The sequence below is a fragment of the Benincasa hispida genome, chromosome 9 (assembly GCF_009727055.1).
Source record: "Benincasa hispida cultivar B227 chromosome 9, ASM972705v1, whole genome shotgun sequence".
Classification (NCBI taxonomy): domain Eukaryota; kingdom Viridiplantae; phylum Streptophyta; class Magnoliopsida; order Cucurbitales; family Cucurbitaceae; genus Benincasa; species Benincasa hispida.
In genome coordinates this window covers 79,222,190-79,244,323 of record NC_052357.1, presented here as the reverse complement: position 1 = coordinate 79,244,323, position 22,134 = coordinate 79,222,190, and the positions used below count along the sequence as shown (strand labels likewise).

General features: G+C 34.4%; 1 protein-coding gene across 1 annotated transcript; it reads left to right on the top strand.

The window, feature by feature from the left end:
• The first annotated feature begins 8,393 nt into the window (after positions 1–8,393).
• Positions 8,394–21,918, top strand: LOC120084923 (pentatricopeptide repeat-containing protein At4g33170). Its single transcript, XM_039040732.1, has 7 exons — positions 8,394–8,659; positions 9,465–10,352; positions 10,866–11,316; positions 11,410–11,480; positions 11,570–11,694; positions 12,045–12,345; positions 18,638–21,918. The coding sequence occupies exons 2-7, from the start codon at positions 9,567–9,569 to the stop codon at positions 21,647–21,649; spliced, it is 4,746 nt and encodes a 1,581-aa protein (XP_038896660.1). The 5' UTR covers positions 8,394–8,659; positions 9,465–9,566; the 3' UTR covers positions 21,650–21,918.
• Positions 21,919–22,134: the final 216 nt, after the last annotated feature.

Below are 22,134 nucleotides of genomic sequence, written 5' to 3'. Positions count from 1 at the left end.
GTCATACGAGTTTATTTGAACGAACACTTCTACTTGGACGACTTTATGGATCGTATTCTAAAGAACGAGTGTCTAGATGGTTTATATGTGTTTATTCCATAGAGATATAGATAAAATGGGTGAATATGCCCAACTCTTCCATAGTAGTAAGAAACCCATTTTTTTTGGTCCTACTAATCGCTGGATTTGACATTGACACAAGGTCGTTTGGTTCAAGTTCAGACATGTGCGACTTTTGGGCGGGAACAAAAATAATTTTTGAAGAGGAAGGCTCAACTTTATGGACAAGATTCTCATGTCTACTGAAACCAACACCTTTTCTATCAGCAACTTGCTTCCCTGTGGTAAGAATCTTGTTGAGATCATGAGTCCTTGAGTTTAAACATGCGCATAGACTTAGACATTGACTTCAACTGTAGTTGAGAGGACTTCAACTCCTTTTTCAATTCAAAGATTATGCTCAGAAGATAGTAGTTGTCCTCAATCAGTTTATGAATTTGATCTTTCTTATGCTTCGAGGCAAGTAGGTCTTCCTCCTACCTTTCATAAACTTCCTTAAGAAATAGGTTTCCAAAATTGAGAAACAATCTGACTAGATTCGTAACATGCTTCATTCATCTTCACATTCGAGATACTGTCCGCTATAGATTCATCAACTGATGCACAACCAATTAGGGCCTGAATCTCATCATCAAATTCATTACTTGTGTCTGAATCATCATCTGATAGTGTAGCAGAGTATCCCTTATTTTGTCTCCTCAGATAGTTGAAACATTTGGCTTGGAAATGCCTAAAACCTTCACGTTCTCTACATATAAAATTACGATCCCTACCAATTTAACTATTGCTTATTCTTCGTTCATTTTCTCTTTTACTACCAAGCACTTCAAAAATTTTATGCATACTAGGATTGATGTTACCACTATTGACTCTGACATGAGATGAGTTGTAATGACCAGGTCGCATATTCAATTGTTTTAGAACTTTGCCAAATTGCTTGGTGAACAAAGAAAGAGTATTTGCAAGATTTTCTTCACTATCTTTCCTTTGCCTTGAGGCAATTCCTCGTTTGTAGTTGTTTGCAAAGCTAAGCCTTTACCCTTTTCATTAGTTTTTTCATCAAGCGTCAATTGAAAAGTGCGTAGGGATCCAAACAGTTCGTCTACTTTCATCGTGGAAATATCATTTGCTTCTTCAATGGTCGTCACTTTCATGTCTAGTCACTTTGGTAAACACGAAGAATCTTCCGAACCAATTTTTCTTCAGACATTTTCTCACGCAGAGCAAACGATTTGTTAGCAATATCCATAGTGCATACATTAAAATCAACTATTGTTTCTTCCTCCATCATCTTTAGAGATTCAAACTTTGAGGTTAAGATTGGCAGGTGAGACATTTTACTTTAGAAGTCCCTTTATGGGCAACTTCCAGGATTTTCCAAGCCTTTTTGGCAAAGATACAAGTATTAATGAGATGAAAAATGTTCTTATCTGCACCATTAAAAATAACATTTAGAGACCGCAAATTTCCTAAGGAGGCCTCGTCCTCTTATTCAGTCTCGTACTTTTCTAGTTTGTAAACGGCTTTTCCACTTTCGTCAGTAGCTTGAGGATGTGTCCATCTAGTCACAACTGCTTTCCAAGTCTTATTATCAATAGACTTGAAGAAAGTTGTCATCCTGGCTTTCCAATAAGAGTAGTTAGTCCCATCTAGCACAGAAGGTCTGGTCGTATATTCACCTTCTCGGATTGGTTCCTCGGAGAGAGCAAAAAGACGAAAAGAAATGACAACATAACCCGCTTTGATACCAATTGAAAAACACAGACAATTAAGCTATAACACCACAACGTCGGTCATGAAACTGTTGACAAAAGAACCAACACAAAGAGATAAAGAAAGAGAAATAACACACTAAATTTTAACCTAGTTTGATGAAATTTCACCCACATTTAGGGGGCTAAGATTCCAATTGAAAATGAGTATCAATGATGTTCAAGGATTTACAAGTAAACTACTTATTTGATAGATACACTATCATGTGTTATAATAAGCCAAAGACAAGTATTCTATCTAGGCTCCCCCTAGACTTTGTATTGTTTGTCACAAGATTTTGACCCATGTCAGGCTCCCTCTGAATACCAGGCTTTTTGCTTGTTCGATCTTGTAAGATTAAGCTTACCCTAAACTTAAAACTCATTCTCAAACAATCATGAAGATCATGTTAATAAGAATGATGACGCTTTTCTCTTTTTCACCACATAGAACTTGATATGGTGCCTCATCCAAAAGAACAGTCTCTACAAAAAAGAAAAAAAGAAAAAAGAAAAAAGAAAGAAAAGAAAGAAAGAAAGAAAGACCTACCACAACAACTTCAAATGCTTCATTTTATATCAAAACCTAAAAAGGGAAGAGACGAAAGAGGAACCTAGCACCATAACCAAAAAGATAAAAAATAGAAACATTCCAAAAAAACAACAAACTACCAAAAATCGAAGTAAAGAAGAATACCAATATTCCAATAAAAGAAAATTTACAGGCCAACTAGCTGCAATAACAAGCTCCCCCTTTGGCAGAAATATTTTCTTTCTTTGGCAAGCAAAAAAAAAAAAAAAAAAACTGTAGCAGAAGCAACCAACCACATTCAAACCAAAAGAAACCAGCAACAACCTGAAACTAGCCCAAAACCATTATACAACAGTAGCAACCAAACAAAACCCAAAAAAAAAAAACACAAGGAGGAAGACACCATACAAGCAAAAACCAACTCCCCCTTGGCTGCCAGGAAAAGAAAATTATGAAGTAGGCCCCCGAGAAGTAGAGACACTATCAGCAGTGGCCAAGTACAAACTCAACAAATGCACTAAAGAGTCCACGGTGGCACAATGATCAGTAAAAGAATGAATAATTACACTCGGGGTTCTCAATTCAAAAGAAAGTACTTGTAGAATGAAATTCCCAAGATCAGGTGGAATCAGAAGACCACCCTCGAAAACACGAAGATCAGTCGGTAACAGCATGTCATCAACCTTGGGAGGCCAATGTTGTGAATAATGTCGGACACATGCAACCCTTGAAAGAGCTTGTTTAAGATTTGTGTAGCGAGCATCAGGACCAGGAGCTATTGGGTTTTATGCCCTAAAACTCAAAGATAGTAAATGTAAATAATTGATTGTCATCAATAAATAGTTATCGATGTTATTTCAATGGTGTTATTGATTGTTTGTATTCTATTTTGTTTTAATAATCCTAAATCCAATAAACAAATATCCTAGGCTATCTTATGAGTCTTAAACTACGTGAAGACATATGAGGATCAATGTTCAAGATATAGCCTAAAGGGTCTATAGCATAAGAATAAGGTTGGGCACCTTATCCTAGTGACACTATGGATACGACCCACTTTGTATTTGATACAAACACAATGATACAACGTGTTTATAGGTGAAATATGATGGGGGTATCATATGTAATGAGTTTTCATAAGACCAGACCACAAAATAATAACCACTAGATGTAACACCGTTGACTATTTAGGTTTCTATTCAATAGGATAACCTATACAACTTCGTCTTAATCCTTAGTGTATTATGAACTCCTGTTCACGAGGGATTGTCCTTTGATTTGTATAGGTGAGAGTGGCCAGTTGGCCAACTCAATAAGGCTACCATTTTAGGGACAGGACTAAAGTGGGGAGCTGGGAATATGATAATACATGATGGATTCACTTCTTCCCAACTTTAGGGTAAGTAGATGATGTTACCTTAAGTGGTGTCTCCGGGACTTGAACAAAGGGCTCTAGCCTCTCATTGGCCTGATAGAGGTTTTTGTTTGATGGTTCATTAGAGGAGCACTAGTACTTAAAGATACAGAGGTAACCCAGGGGTGAAATGGTAATTTGACCCAAATTGGTGTTACAAACACTCGTGAAGGACTAATTGGTTGTCATTGGTCCATGTATTCATGGACACAAAAATATTTGCAGTGAAAAGAGTACAGCCGTGGGTCTTTAGTGGAGTGTACCACGGTTAATAAATATTGATTAATTTGGTTTATAAGTTTAGTCAATTAATTTCATATCGTTGGAGCTTCTGATCTATAGATCCACAAGGTCCCTTCCTAGCTCGTAAAGGGAATTGAGATAACTTTATATTGAATTGAATTTGAAATGTTCAAATTGACTTAGGGAAATAATATTCGAGTTTTAACTTATTAATTTAGTGGGGTACCCTATTTGGACATCGGAGATTAAAGTCCCCCCTCCTTCTCCATCTAATTATGAATTTCCCCTCCATTCAAGGTGGGACTCCGACTCCGCATTAAATGAACATTTCTACTCTATAGTTTCATGTAATAGTTTTCTGCATATTAAGGTGATCAGATCAATGCCTTCTCTCATAGATTGTTTTCGATTTGGAATTTTCACTCATCCATAGCAAAACAAATAATATAATAAGAAGTTTTAAGAAACTCAATAGTATTACTGATTTGTAGTATAACAATGGTCGTTTAAGGAAACAAAAATCATTTTTTTTTACAAAGAAAAAAAGAAAAATAAAGAAAATTATATTTATAACTACTTTACATAAAAACAACTACTGATAAATTATTATTATTATTAACATATGAATATCGATAATTTTTTTTTTTTTTGGAAAGACAACCTAACAAAACATCGTACAAATAGCGTATAACTCAATTAACATTCAAGTTTATTAAAACCCGGAGATGAGTGGTTCAAATCTCCAATCTCATGATATATATATTAAAAAAAAAAGTTGACAAGAGAAACAACAAATTTTAAAATTTCAATTGAAAAAATGGCAAAAAAGTTTCAAAATTATAAAAATAGCAAAATGAATTTATATAATAAAAAATACGAATTAGTAAATGATAAAACTACCCTAAAACAACAAATTTAAGTACAAACGGAAATGCAAATATACACTGCTTCAAAAACAACATGAATACCACAAATACACTCTACCTAGGCATTCTAAAACCATAAATACACAGTATCTAAACATTCTCGAAGCAAAATTAAAAAACACTCAATATAGTTCTTAATGCTTCCAGCTACCTATATAACGCATGTATGTGAAGGAAATCACGAGCAGTTGATGGGGTCATTAGAAACTTATGGATGTCTACAACAATGGACTTCCTCCAAGGTGAGAAAGAGCAAAGTTGATTTTACCAGTAAAGTTGTGTTGGCAAGTGAATATGTGAATGAATTGCAACTTCATGACAATTTGCCATTGGAAATATGATTACATTTGACACCGAATCAATTGTAGAGAGTCTCATCATCTTCATTCCATGTGACTATTTTGCTCATTAAGTCTTGAAAGCCAACTTTAAACACTATCAATCCCAAAACGTCATTGTTGAAAATGATGTTCAAAGTAGAAACAAAAGCAAAAAAACATGTGTGCAAGCGAAAAATGGTCGGCAACCTGGTGAGGATGGTCGTTAAGAGCTAGCCAAGATGATGGAATTAAAGAAATAGTTGTTGAACCAGCGATCGAAGACATGAGATTGCAAAGGAGTAAATGAGATTTTGGCGGTGGCTAAGCGAAGAAGATGAAGAATATGAGATTTAGGATTTTTTTGTTGTCTTCTTTTAATAAATAATAATAGTTATGAGAATAATAAGAAGAAAAATAAGAGTAGTAATAATAATAATATTATTAATATTAATATTAATAATAAACTAAAAAATATATATATATACACACTCATATGTTTCAAACATTTAAAATTTAATTCCCATTTACATGTTTCTTTCTAGGTCCCACAAGTCATTTTACAGGTTTGTATATGAAAAATTGAAAACATCAAAAATATATTTAAAAAAAAAAAGTCAAATTAATTTGATAGCAATATGTATAAATTAATTAAAATATATATATATATATATATAGTATATATATAATATATTTATTTAAATACAATTGAATTTGTAACAAACATATAAACAAATCAAAAGTTAGTTGGATAAAATCAAATTTGATAATAAAAAATAAATTCAAATATAAATTGGAGAGAAAAAATAGTAAGTTTTTGTCATTTTGGTTTTAAAAATTCGATAAGCAGTTAGATAAAATTTAATTTGATAATAAAATATAAATTCAAATATAATTCAGGAAAAAAAACTAGGAGTTCGTTTATTATTCATAATTCCATTTTCATAAGCTTAAACAGTTACTACGTATTTATAACTTCATCAACTACAAAACCTATGAAAGAAACCTTACTAAGAGGCATAACAAAAACAACAAAATTGCAAAAGTGAATATTTATTTGTATGTCAAAAAAGACAAAATAATGATATAATAATATAATAAGATGATAATGAATAAAAAGTAATTAAAAATACAAAAAAAAAAAAAGATCAAATTTAAATAAAATGTATTGTTTATTAGATGATAATATATATAAAATATTTCGTAAATTCCTAATTAAAATAAACAAATTTAATCCGAATTTAGAATAATAAAAAAATGAATAAAATAATATAAAATCTAAAGATGTATTATAAATTAAAATCCAAATGGTGATAAATAAATTAAATATTGATTAATTTTGAATATTTTCAAGAAGTGGTTAAACCAAATCAAAATAAATAGCTAGTTTGAATCAATTAGGGAGAAAAATGAGGAAGAGATTGGTTTGTTTTAAATCAATTTGTGAAGTAGTTATTAAAATCTAATTTTAATATTAAAAAAAATTAAATTCCAAAAGAGGGCAAAAATTATGGAATGACGGTCATTATAATATAATTAATTTGATTTTTAATCAAGTTCTCCAATTACATTGTATTTATATACCGATTATTAATCAAGCTCTCCACTTACACTGTATTTATATCTTGATAATTAATAAAGTTCTACACTTACATTATATTTAATATTTCAGACATACGAACCAACTAAGGGCAAGTCAAGTACTATCAAAATAACAGCTAACACAGTGACTAAATATGAAATAATATGTACAACTGAATCTAATAACATATACAAAACAATTTAAAATTTAAAAAATATGGAAAAATATCCGATTAATTTATTAGAAATATGTATAAAAAAATGAAAAACAATTCAAACATTTGAATAGATTTAAAATTTGATAAGATAAATAAAATTTGATAATACATGAATATTTAAAATATAAATTTGGTAAAAAATCTGCATATGTAATTCAACTAAATTAATACGAAAAGTTGTTAATACATGATATAAATTAATAATAAAATCTGCATTGAACGTTAACTACGGGAGAAAAATCAGGGAGTGCGGTTGTTTTGAAGAAGACGGTCATTTTCAAATTGGGCCAAACTAACTGGGCCGAATGTATTTACACTAAACCTTTTTGTTTCTGTTTTTTTTTTTTTTTGAAAAATAAATCCTGGCTAATTAACGTAGATCGACCTATATATATACTTTATTCTCATTGCATCTGGAAAAAGGTATAAAAAATAAATAAAATACGTGTCAAGATAAATAATTAAAAAGAAGAATAAGTGGAGGCTTTGTTTTGTTGGAGAACAGAAAGCTTTTCAAATCTAAATCTCGTGCTTATCTGTCTAATTTGAACTACAAAGCAAAAAAATTAAAGATAAAAAATGGGGTTAAATTACAAGTCTCCTCTCTCTTTATAGATATTATGAATTTTAAAAGAAAATTATTTAATTTATATTTTCCTGAAAGAATCATTTTGACTTTTAATTTGTTGTTCAATAAATAGCTAAATTCATAATTTAGTATCTGGTATATAATTGATAATTCAATTTTTCTTTTAAAAAGATTCACAAATATAAAGGATACAAAATAACCTTATCTTCTGTTAAAAAAATCATATATAATAGTTAACTTAATTTAAAAAATTTTAAAGAACACACATTTAAATAATAGACACAAAACTTTCGAATTTATGGATTAAATTTAATTAAAATATTAAAAAAAATACTATTTTAGTTTATAAGCTAATTTTGTTATATCTTAATCTTTATAATTTTAATTGTCTAGTTTTAATACACGTATTTCAATAAATCATATAATCTATTTTCCTAAATTAATAAAACAATAACAAACGGAAAAAATAATATATGAGTATAATTTCAAAATTTATTGAGAAAATGTTAAAAAAAAATGGAAACCAAATTGTTTGAAAAAAATATCAACAATAAATTAATTAAGGAGAGAAATTTTGGGATATATTAAAAGTGGATGAATTTAGATATTCAAAATACATTTAAAAAAAAAAAAAACATGAACTAAAGTAAGTGACAAAGTGATATTTTAACCTAATTAAAAAAAGGGGAAAAAGAGAAAGGTCAAATTGAGTGGCGAAGGGCTTAATCGTCATTTTGAAATTTATATTTTTGTGGTGGTGGTGGTGCTGCTGGTATTAGCCAAAGAGGGTTTCTCCTACAGAGAGAAGAGAGGAGAGAGAGAGAGAGAGAGAGAGGCGAAAGCCGGAGAGAGATAGAGAAGTTGAAGAGAAGACGAATTTCTGAAAGCTCATAGAACACTGAAGAGAGAGAGAGAGAGAGTTACAAAGTTCTGAATTGAAGATAAAAGTTATCCCTTATCTTTAATTCTTTAGCCTTCTGACTTCATCCGATCCGTTTCCATGGATCCTTTCGATTTGTTTCGTAAAGGTATACAGAAGTATATTCCCTTTATATAGTTTGTTTTTCTTATCCATCGATTTTAATTTTTAGGTCGTCGCCGTGTACAGTAGCAATATAATTCTGTACCTAATTTGGGAATTTCTGTAATCGATTTCTTGTTTCTTGCATTGAAATTACTGAGATCTCTTTAATTTGGGTGTGTAGTTACGAGATTCTGATTCTGGCTAAGCTTTACTGGTTACATCACTTATATAAAGTTTGGTAATTTATGTTTATGGTCAGGTCAGATTACCAGGTCCACAGGTAGTTTTCTTCTTTTTCTTGTTTTTATTCTTCTTGTGAAATTTCTTTGGTAGTTGGTTGTTTGCCCTTTCCTTAATTTGAATGAAGTAACAAATGTCATCTTTTCCTTTACACCGATTCTAATAAATGCTTTTGGCTTCAGTATTCATTTAGCTAGTACTCAGCTCCTATGAAGTGTTTCTGATAACATTAAGTGTATGGTAAATTCATGAACTGAATGGTTATTTTATCCCATTTCTATCCAATAAAACTTGAAATCTTGGATTACCTGCAGACTTTAGTTTAAACAGTTTAAAAGCGATGCAGGTTGTTCTAGTTTGAAGTGTCCATGGTGCAATGCTTAATTTTTTATGGATAATTCGTACGGTTTCTAATGGAGGTTTAATGAATATCTGCAGTTCTTTTCATTTCAACTAGGAGTATGTCTGGGAACAAGAAATTTAATATCTTTTAAGATGGATGGAAATCTGTCTATTTTGGTTAACTGGATTTACTAACTTGTCTCATGAAATGAAATCATACTTTGCAGGTTTTGGTTGACGCTACAAAAGCTCGTGCTTTTTCCCACCGGTTTTTTTTTTTTTTTTGTTCCCCCAAATACATGTGAGCATTCTATTTGTATTAGCTAATAATGAATGTGTCCAAGAAAGGAACGCAAACCAGTGAGGTAAAACTAAATATTGGAAGCAAGGTGACTGCTTTGAATCCAAATGCTGCTGAGTTTATTCCCTTTGCCCTTAGAGCATCTCCAATTGGAAGTAGTAGTGCGCCAGATTTGACAGAAAGATTTTCTACTTCTGGGACATTAGGAAAGGCTGTTCTAGATCGGTCTGAGTCATCTGTATCAAATAATTCTGATGACGAGGCCCGTCAATTCTGGAGACATCAGCTCCCTGATGATATCACACCTGATTTCAAGTCAATGGGAGAAGATGAGAGCCTATCTCTTGGAAATATTTCGTTTGCTGGCTTATCCTTGCATGATGACAGTGAAGCCTCTTTATTCGCTGCCACTACTGGCAATGAATATTTATTGAACGATCAGCGGGATCCAAATATAAGTCACTTTAATGGCAGTCAATTTGCCGACAAGTTCAGATTCTCAACTGCTTATGGAGAAGATCCATCTTCAGCCAGTCTTTTCCAAATTCCAAATAAACCTTGGCAGAAGCCTGTTTTTAACAATAATCTAACGGCTGGCAACGAGCGGCACCTTCTCTATCATGGAAATTCTGGGAGGGGATTAGCCATGGATGTCTTGAGTGAGCAAACAACTATGGATGAGAGTGATACTCTAAACCCTGTTGAGTTTTTGGCTTTACAGTTCCCTGGTTTTGCTGCTGAAAGCCTCGCAGAAGTTTACTTTGCCAATGGAGGTGACTTAAACCTGACTGTTGAGATGCTCACGCAATTAGAGGTAAGTTGACTTTTGAAAATTGTGTAAATAAAGTAACATTTTAAATCAATTAGAATTAAGTTGACTTTTCAAGGCATCAGGTGGAAGTGACACTCGATCTTCATTATCTTCAGAACATTTTGACATCTTGGTTTCTCCTTTCTTTATAATGTATACATACCTTGGTTTCTTTAAAAAAAACCATTTTGACATCGAACAACATGTTTTTCCACCCAATAGTTTGGAGGGAAAGTTGAGTCACACGATTCTTGTAGTCATATAGCTTTGTGATAGAGTTGAACCTATATAAAGATGCTTCACAGAATACGAGTGATCATTTTTCTGATGACTCATAGCATTGTTTGAACTATTTGATCTGTATGGTATGCTTTTGCTTTTTTAAGAACCTCGTCTTCCTTGTTGTATGAAGAATTTGCCAGCCGGTTCTCGTGATCAACATCATGCTCTCTTTATCTTTTGCGTCACTGCATTTACAACTCAATAGTTATCATATTGTACTTTTTTAAACTGTAGCTTCAAGTTGATGGTGGAATAAGTCAAAATCTGAATTCCAAGACAATGTCTGCCCCCAATCTTAGTGCAATGGACTTTCCTGCACTCACAGTGTCAGGTGGTCAAAATGGTCATCCAAAATTTGATGGGGCTGATCTTCAACAAAGTGCCAATCCTTTTGTTTCTTCTGATAAGGATGGCATGCTTTTCTTCAAGTCAAGCAGTGGTCCATCTAGAGGTGCTACTGATTTTGCTTCCACTGTCAAGAAATTGGCATCTCAGGATTCTGGTATGTGGAAGTACAACGGAAATGGTTCTGCTGATGACTCTATTGGCTCGAGTAGAAGTTCTCATATGTTAGGTAGCAAGTACACTACTGGTGGTCAGGGGAAAGACACCTATGGTGAGAGGTTGCTGCACCGTGGTTCAGCTCGGGCTGCTCCAGTTTGGCTTGAAACAGGCGAAGCAGTTGGTAATTGCTTAGTTGTCAATTTATTTTCTGTATTAATGTGATTTGGAACAAAATTTTGTATGCATTTCTGCTTTAACATTATTAACTTGGCAGCAAACATGTATTCTGAGCAGCGGGAGGAAGCACGTGATCATGCACGGCTGCGAAATGCATATTTTGAACAGGTGTGTAAGGATGGCTGATGATTCTCTTCTTTGTCCTCCCCTGCACGAATTTAGCTCAGGTAATTACTGTCTTTTATCTTTTAAAATAGGCACGACAAGCGTACCTCATTGGTAATAAGGCTCTAGCAAAGGAACTAAGTGTAAAGGGACAGTTACATAATATGCACATGAAGGCAGCTCATGGAAGAGCCCAAGAATCTATTTATCGGCAGAGGTTTGTTTCCCTTTGCTGCTTTTGTCTAGACTCGAACAAGGTTGATTCAGGTGAAATTTCATGGTTAATTTTGATTTCCTATAATACTGTCATTCTTGCAACTCCGTGCTCAAAGAGAATTTGTAGTAAGTGTATCATTTCCTGAAGAACTTGTATTTTTGATTACTTGGACTGAGTCATCCTATTGTTCTGGCATAGCTTTTGATCCTTCAATGAACGGTTCAAAGAGTGATGGCACGCTTTTCTTTAAGACATGCACCGCGACTACAGGAATTTCCTGAAATGCTTGATAACTGGCTTACTTATCTTTTCTGTTCTGCTGCTTGTCGTTGTGGACACTGTTTCCTCAGGAATCAATTAGGCGCAGACAATCAAGGAAATGGAAGGGGACATGAACGTATGATCGACCTGCACGGACTGCATGTCAGCGAAGCAATTCACGTCTTGAAGCATGAGCTGAGTGTGCTGAAGGGTACTGCCAGAGCCTCCGGACAACGTCTGCAGGTTTATATTTGTGTTGGAACAGGACACCACACACGGGGCTCCCGTACTCCTGCTAGACTTCCGGTGGCTGTACAGAGATATTTGATCGAAGAGGAAGGCCTCGACTTTAGCGAGCCACAACCAGGACTGCTTAGAGTTGTGATTTATTGAGTCATGGAGGAAGGAGGAGAGAGCACAGTGAAGTGTAGGAGTTTTTTTCTTTTTGACTAAAAAAAAAGCCATGAAATCATACTTGTGATAGTCGGCATTGTTGTTGTACCGTAAATGGTTAGAGGTGGGGAAAGGGATCATTCAGGCGAAAACCGAAAAAAAAAAGTGAAAAAAAAGAGAAAAAAAAGTGGGAGAAAAAAAAAAGAAGAAAAAAAAGGGAAAAAAGAGAGAGAGAAAGAGAGAGAGAGAGAGAATTAGGAAGAGGTAAACGATGGGAAAGATGAAGGTGAAAAGTAAGTAGAATTGTATCAAGTTTAACCGGTTGACAGGGGTTTAACATTTTTTAGCCCTGAATCGGCAATCTCTTTGCAACTTTGTTTCATTAGGTTTACTTTGTACCCTAAATTTTTGTCAGTTCTTTACATAGCTTCCTCTTTTACTTGTTCTTTCTTTGAATCTCTTCTTGTTCTTAGATGAATGATGGATTCATATTAGAGTGTAATTCATAGGAAAACACGTTTCGAATCAGTTCGTCATCCACGAATTCCAAATCAACAAGTAGATTGTATGTCCATTTTTCGCATAATTGGAAATATCTCGTCATCCAGTGTAATGTTTTGAGCTCCAATAGTGGATCTAGAATTTTTGTTAACTAAAACTAATTTCCATGGGAGAAAAAGGGCAAAGAAATTGAACTCTTAATACATTGCAATTGTCTTCTCCGGTTGTCAACAAGAGCATAGTGGTTTGAGATTCGATTTTCTTATCTCATACTTTGCTTATGATATCTTTGAAAAAAAATAAATAATAAAAATAAAAATTGTCTTTTCTGATAGGTCTAGAAATTTATATCATGCATATAGTTTATAATTGAAAATAGGAATTATATAAATATATAGAATCTAGAAATATAATCTGAATTATGAAAAACTTTAAACTTTGGGGCATCGACAACAATATTATCATATAGGTTAAACGGCAAATTTTGTACATATAGTTTTAAAAATTGTAATTTAATTTTTATGATTGGATAAAACATCATAAATAGTCTTGATTGTTTGATAAATCGCTCGTAAATAGTTCTTATAATTCTATTTGGCTCAAGTTTGTGGTATCAACTGAATGTCAAGTAAAATTATCACGTGGTTCTTAAAATTCAAAATATTACACTTTTAGCTAAGTTTTGAGTTTGATTTTAATTTGGTTGTCTCAAAAAATTACTATTTTGGAATTGAGTTTGATTTAAATTTGTTCTCTAGATTTTAGTATTCATTGTTGATGTCTATTAATGATTTATAAAAAATTATAATTAATGAAATTTCAGTATTTTTCATCACTATTAAAATTAATTTAAAATTTTAAGTTCATAATCATTTAAAATTAAGAGGAAATATCTTTTTAGGTCTTAAGTTTTGGATCTAGTTTCTATTGAGTTACTATGTTTCATAATGTTACATATTTAGTCCTTAAGTTTTGATTTTGATTTCAATCTAATCTTTTAAGATTCAAAATATTACAATTTTACTCTTAAGAATTGAGTTTTATTTCAATTTGATCCTTAGGTTTCAAGGTTTTTTACATTTTTAACATCAATTTTCATTCAATATTCAATTTCAATCATTAACGCCAATGTCTCGTAAATAACTATGAAGTGAAATTTTAAATTTAATTTTCGTAACATACATTAACATTACAGTCCGAAAATGAGTATTCATTGAAAAAGAGTTAAAAGTGTCAATCTTGAAATCTAGGAACTAAATTGAAACAAACTCAAATGTCAATAGTAAAATTGTAATATTTTGAAAATTAGGGACTAAATTGAAATTAAACTCAAAACATAAACACTAAATATGTAACATTTTGAAATCTAATGACTAAATAGAAATTAGATCTAAAACCTGTAGACTAATAAATTATTTTTCCCTAAAATTAATCAAATAGACATCAAGAATGAATCTTCTTCGTAGAATGGTAATCTTTTGAAACCTATAAACTAAACTAGAACCAAACTTAAAACATAAATAACAATTTAAAAGTTTCCCTCTCTTTCGAGTGTCGAGCATCTCTCTTTCGCTCAGCATCTTCTTCTTCGTTCTCCATTTCTCTCGCAGCTCCTCCGACCGCCATTGCCTGCCATCTCCAATTGTTGTCTAGCAAGTCACACTATCATCCTTCGTCTGGGCTGCAGTCTCTCTCTCAGTTATTAAACAAATTTTCAAGATTGGGTTGTGTTGCAAACGGTAAGGCCCTCATACGACGAACGGGACAATGACCATTGGTCAAAAAACGGCGGTTGGGCAAATAACAGAATTAGCAAAACAAAAGTTAGTTATAGGCTAAGTCGCGGAGCTCGCTCTATTTAAGACATTTCACGCTTCTGCTCAAGTATGCAAGCAGATCAGGAATACTGACACATCGCAAGGATAAAACAACCCAAAAAATAAAATCCGATCGGAAATACACTGTTACCGACTGAAACACACACCCTTCTGACTGAACGCTCGGAAAATGGAAGCATGGAAAGAAAATAAAAGTAATGAAATAAATAAAGACGTCCATCGAACCCATATTGGTCTATCTCCTCACTAGATATGTTCGCGGGGCGGGGCCAGGGATGTCATTTCCCATTCCCATCCCCATCCTCACTCCCCATTTCATTCCCTATCTCTATGAAATTCTCCACAATTCTCCACAAGGTTCGGGGAAGGGATTCCCCGCGGGGAGTTTTTCCCGTTACTTTTTATTTGGTAAAAAATTAAGTTTATCACTAAATTGTTTATTATGGTTTGTGTTGAATGGACACCATCACGCAGCGGAAGAAATCAAGATCCATAAGCATTCTAATTCATTAATTTGGTTGAAAAGAAACATGCTAAAAACAAAGTATAATGGATTTCATGAACATGCCTTGGCCGAACCAACGAAATCTCCATTTCCAACTACAAAATCCCTTGAAGCCTTGTGTAAACCACCACAAGATCTTCCCTACTATCCTCTTGCTGCTTTAGATTGAGTTGTGAGACTCAAAATAAGCTGGAATCAAAGGGAATATGGAGAAAACTCACTGAAGAAAACCATTGAATAACTCCTTCTTCATTCGAATTTTTCAGCAAAAATTCAGTCGGTTCTCCTCTCTTTCTTCACCCCAATCTCTTCAATATATTGCACACTATCATGCAAAGAGAAGTGTTGCATGAGATGCAGCTCATGCTTGGAGTAAATCAAGGAAGAGGTGGTGGGTTCTTTGTGAGCAAGTTGAAGATGAACTTAAAAAACCCACTTTCAAATTTTGTGTAAAATTCATTTTGATTTTAAAATCATATTTTATTTCTAAAATCAAAATTTATTAATTTTACAAATTAATTTCAAAATTAATTTTCTAATAAAATTAATAAATAATTATTTAAATAAGTCTTAATTAATTTAATATCTAATATTAAATTAATTTTTACACAAATTCATCTTAATATATTTAAATCATATTTAAACATATTTTGATTCTAAATTGAACGTTTCAAATTAACTTATCATGCTACTCTAAAGCTATCCGTTTGATATATTATGTATAACCATGAGTAAGTTAACCCTTCACAGGTTGTTCACAATAACAGAAATGTAACAATCCTACCTCCTTGGACTACTAAAAAGGGTCGCTATTGCATGCATGCATAAATATTCTCATTGAGGAAAATAAAGTAAATTAAATTAGAATAATCATGATTTTGAACTGCTTTAAGCATATAAGAAAAATATTCTGACATTATCTCAAAATCTTAAATTGTTCAACCCGGGCATCCTTTTTAACAAGAAACAAATTATATATATATATATATATATATATATATATATATATATATATATATATATATATAAATTATAATAAAACCATGAATGAAATAAATAAAATATTTTAAAAAAAAACATGCGAAAATATAAAGGGTCTAGTGCGGAAGCGAATTCTGGTTCCTTTGGCACTGTCACGGATTCCTCTGGTCAGTCGCCCGAGTATCCTTGCCCTTACCTGAAAAAAAATAAAAATAAAGGGTGAGTATAAAATACTCAGTAAGTGATCTCATTACCGGGATCAAACTATGCATCCACGAGCAAAGAAAAATAGCTCGTGCTCATACAGCTACATCGATTTTTTTTTTTTTTTTTATGATGAAAGGAAAACCAAAAGACGTACTATCTTGCCTTGAAACGCATGTCTAGCGGCCCGTAGGCTCACCGTGAAACATGATAATAACATGAACGTGAACCTATTGACTCATGCATGTCTAGCGGCCCATAGGCACACCGTCAAACATGATAACAACATGAACGTAAACCTGTCTGTTCACGCATGTCTAGCGGCCCGTAGGCTCGCCGTCAAAACATGAAACATGAAAATAAAAGTAACATGAACGTAAACCTGTCAACTCACGCATGTCTAGCGGCCCGTAGGCACACCATCAAACATGACAATAACATGAACGTAAACCTGCCGGTTCATGCATGTCTAGTGGCCCGTAGGCACACCGTCAAACATGATAATAACATGAACGTAAACCTGTCGGTTCACGCATGTCTAGTGGCCCGTAGGCACATCGTCAAACATGATAATAACATGAACGTAAACCTGTCAGTTCTACGCATGTCTAGCGGCCCGTAGGCACACCGTCAAATATGAAACTAGACCCGTAGGTCCTCTAAAATAAAACATGAGTCAAGGCGAGACAGTAAACCACTCTATTAGTCTATTCATGCATCACATACATAATATCAGTACTGATTAGAAATTCGAACATGCTCATAATACTTATAACTGTCATGCAACAAGTAAAACATAATGACAAAATCATGCTTCAAGAGTCCATTAGTTAACTTTATAATTCTAGACTAGGTCGCCTGGCACAAAGGCACCGATAATAGTACCACTTATATTAACTCAAGAGTCATCTCCTAACGAACAATTGTTTTGTGATCCAATCACAAAACCGAGTCTAATGAGAGGGCGAGATCCCTTATTCAAGCCCTAGAATCAGCACTTAAAGGGAACAACCTCTCTACTATCCCTAAAGCGGGTAAGAGTGAATTCTCTCTTGCACCATATGTCCCCAGCTATCTATCTAGTCTTACCCCTGAAATGGCAGTCATATTGGGCTGACGCTGTTGAGCCAACCCTCACCTATGCAAATCTAAAGCAATCTCAGATAAACAAAAGTTCATAGTTAGCTCAGGATTAAGGTCAAGTTACCTAGGTTATCGCTTTGAAATAGTCCGTCTTAAATAGTAAACAACATTATAAAGTAAGAGTGACTCATTTCGTGGTCTGATCTTGTACAAACTCTTTTGCACAAGGACACCCTCATTCCTCATGTCCAACATGAATGAATTAGGATCACTTCATTTGTAGAACTTTACAACTCTTTGTAACAACTACAGAGCAAGCCGTATCCAATAGTGTTACCAGAATAAAGTACCTGATCCACCTTTATATTTCCACATAAATTCAAGTATTCATCCAATCGTCAAGGGACTTTTAGGTTTACTGGATTACTATTCAAGCAATAGATTTATTCAATAACACCTTTATTGAATTTTCAGAATAAGTTCCATTGTTTACATACCACGAGTTTTAGGACATAAAACCCGAACAGTTTGTTTTACTTGATAATTTGAATTTAAAGTAAATTATTGAAATTTTGGCTTAAAAAAGCTAATTATTTTTTAGTAGAAAGAAATAAATATAAGTCAAATTATTCACATATATAATCTAAATTTAATATATTCAATTTATACATGTTCATTACCAAATAAAAAATCAAATTTGAAATTTAAATGTAATATTTATATAATAATAATAACATAACATTAGATAACTATATGAAATAAATAGGTAGAAGTTAATCGTGGCGGGGACGGGAACGGGGTGGGGGACAGGGAATGCATTTCCCGTCCCCATCCTCCTTTAAATCACAGGAATTTTTTTCTCCACTTCCTCTCTCATTTCCCGCAACGAGGACTTGTAGGGAAATTGAATATCTCTACTCTTCACTCCCTCCAAAACATGGATATCCCGGATCCAAATCCATAGTCCAAGATTAGAGTACAAGAGCATACTTCAGTTTCAAAAATTTCAATGTCGGATTTTCTAACAAAAGGTTAGTTTCATTTGATTTTTTTTTTTTTTTTTTTTTTTTTTTTTGAAAAAAAAATGAATCACCCAAGAGGCTGCAATACCAGAATGTTCATTCATCAATTTTTCTGGATTTTGACGTTTGGAGGGAATTGAATACGATGCATTTAGAAAATGCTTTTGCGAGCCAATCTCAAAGTGCCCTCCATCTCCTCTCGTACGAGTTTCGCTTGCCCGTTTCTACTTACTTGCCGATTCTCCTCTCTCTCATCTTCGCCGTCGTCTTCTTCCTCTTCTCAATGGTTCTCTCTTCTTCGCTCCGCCGTTGCCATGGCCGATTTGAAGCTTGCGAAACGAGTTCATGCATGTATCGTGACCTCAGGCGACCTCCCAGATCGGTTTCTAACCAACAATCTCATCACTATGTATTTCAAATGTGGGTCTCTCTGTTCTGCCCGCCAGGTGTTTGATAAAAGTTCTGATCGTGATCTCGTAACATGGAACTCCATTTTGGCTGCCTATGCCCACTCTGCTGATTCCAGTTTTGAGAATGTTCTTGAGGGCTTTCGCCTCTTTGGGCTTCTACGCGAGTCTGGTTTTTCTATGTCTCGACTTACTTTGGCGCCATTGTTGAAGCTGAGTTTGCTGTCTGGCTTTGGGCAGGTATCTGTGGCTATCCATGGATATGCTGTTAAGATTGGCTTGGAATTGGATCTCTTTGTTTCAGGGGCTCTTGTGAATATCTACTGCAAATATGGCCTAGTTGGTCATGCTCGTTTACTGTTCGATGAAATGCCTGAAAGGGATGCTGTGTTGTGGAATGTAATGCTCAAGGCTTATGTTGATAATGGCTTTGAGGATGAAGCTCTTCAGTTCTTCTCTGCGCTTCATCGAAGTGGGCTTTTTCCTGATTTCTCAAGCTTGCATTGTGTTATCAATAGTGTTAAGAATGGAGTTTCTGATAACAGAAAGAGGTACAAGGAGCAGGTTAAGGCCTACACGATGAAGATGTTTCCCTTCGACGAAGGTTCAAATATATTTTCTTGGAACAAGAAGTTATCAGAGTATCTTCAAGCTGGCCAAATTTTTGCAGCCATTGATTGTTTTAAGAATCTGTTAAGATCAACAGTAGGATATGATCGTGTAACATTAGTCATCATTTTATCTGCAGCTGTTGGGGCGAATGTTCTTGATTTGGGGGAACAAATACACGTACTTGTTATAAAATCAGGTTTTGATTCAGTAGTTTCTGTTTCAAATAGTCTCATGAACATGTACTCGAAGGCGGGAGTTGTTTATGCTGCAGAAAAGACGTTCATTAACTCGCCAAAATTGGATCTAATTTCGTGGAACACGATGATATCCAGTTATGCGCAGAATAATCTTGAAACGGAGGCAATTTGCACATTCGTAGATCTATTACGCTATGGGCCGAGACCGGATCAATTTACCTTGGCTAGTGTTTTAAGAGCTTGCTCCTCAGGTGATGAAGGAGAGTATTTCACTCTCAGCTCACAGGTTCACAACTATGCCATAAAATGTGGTATTGTTAATGACAGTTTTGTATCTACAGCACTCATCGACGTGTACTCAAAGAGTGGAAAAGTCAATGAGGCTGAGTTTCTGTTGCATTGCAAGTACGATTTTGATTTGGCTTCTTGGAACGCATTGATGTTTGGGTACATAAAGAGTAACAAAAGTAGAAAGGCATTGGAACTTTTTAGTCTGATGCATGAAATGGGGGTGGCGATTGACGAAATCACACTGGCGACTGCAATTAAAGCTTCTGGTTGCTCAATCAATTTGAAGCAAGGGAAACAAGTTCAAGCTTATGCAATTAAGCTTGGATTCAACAATGATTTATGGGTCAGTAGTGGTGTTCTGGATATGTACATTAAATGTGGAGACATGCCAAATGCTCTTGAATTGTTTGGTGAAATTAGTAGACCCGATGATGTTGCCTGGACGACTATGATCTCAGGATATGTCGAAAATGGAGACGAGGATCTTGCTCTTTCTGTGTACCATTCAATGAGGGTCTCTGGAGTTCAACCTGATGAATATACCTTTGCTACCCTCATCAAAGCTAGTTCTTGTCTAACTGCTCTTGAACAAGGGAGACAGATTCATGCTAATGTCGTTAAGTTGGATTATTCTTTGGACCATTTTGTCGGTACTTCCCTAGTCGACATGTATTGCAAATGTGGAAGTGTTGGAGATGCCTATCGTGTATTCAGGAAGATGGATGTGAGGAAAGTTGCCTTCTGGAATGCCATGTTGTTAGGTTTAGGCCAACATGGCCATGCTGATGAAGCCCTGAATCTTTTCAAAACCATGCAATCAAATGGTATTCAGCCTGACAAAGTTACTTTTATTGGAGTTCTTTCTGCTTGTAGCCATTCTGGCTTGTTTTCTGAAGCCTACAAATATTTTGATGCAATGCTCAAAACATATGGGATTGTACCGGAAATCGAGCATTACTCATGTCTGGTGGATGCGCTTGGCCGGGCAGGATGCATTCAGGAAGCCGAAAACGTAATAGCATCGATGCCATTTGAAGCTTCCACCTCTATGTATAGGGCATTGCTTGGTGCTTGCAGGACTAAAGGAGACACAAAAACAGCAAAACGTGTTGCTGACAAACTCCTGACGTTGGATCCTTCCGACTCGTCTGCTTATGTCCTCTTATCCAACATATATGCTGCTTCCAGACAATGGGATGATGTTACTGATGCTAGAAACACGATGAAGCTGAAAAATGTTAAGAAGGACCCAGGTTTTAGCTGGATCAACGTGAAAAACAAAATACATTTGTTTGTGGTGGACGATCGATCACATCCGCAAGCTAGTCTGATATATGAGAAAGTTGAGGATCTTATGAAAAGAATGAGAGAAGAAGGATCTTATGTCCCGGACACAGACTTTATGTTGCTTGATGTTGAAGAAGAGGAAAAAGAGGGCGCTCTCTACTATCATAGTGAGAAACTTGCAATAGCTTTCGGGCTAATTAGCACGCCTCCCTGGGCAACCATTCGTGTGATAAAGAATCTTAGGGTTTGTGGTGATTGCCATAGTGCCATAAAGTGCATATCGAAGCTCACTCAGAGGGAGATTGTTCTAAGGGATGCAAACAGATTCCATCACTTCAGGAATGGAACTTGTTCCTGTGGTGATTACTGGTAGTATCATTTGCCAAGATCCAATTCTCTGTGTTTGTTCTTTCGAGATTATCTCGATCCTCGATCGCTGGTCGTTCGGCACGAGCATCTCCCACCTATTTTTTTCAACATATGAAGTGTGCTTGGAAGGTTAGACTGAAGATTTTGATGAGCTTCCAGCAGACGATGAGTAGATTCACCGTTGAAATTTAAGGATTGACATTTGTTTACCAATGGCCTCTTCGTTCAAATTGATTTTTAAGATGGTCTGTGAGTTGCAGGCTTCAATCAGAATTAAGTCCACTCTCATTTCCCTTCTCTTAGTTACTGCATTGGAATCGTATACAAGTAGATTAATAAACTTAAATTAAGTTACATCAAAGAAAATACAAGTCTACAGCCTTTATTGGGCTTCTAATTCTATTTGTAGATTGATTAAGGAAAAAATACCTTTTTAGTCCTCACGTTTTGAAGAAAATGCTTGCTCCTGAGTTTTAAAATAGTAATTTT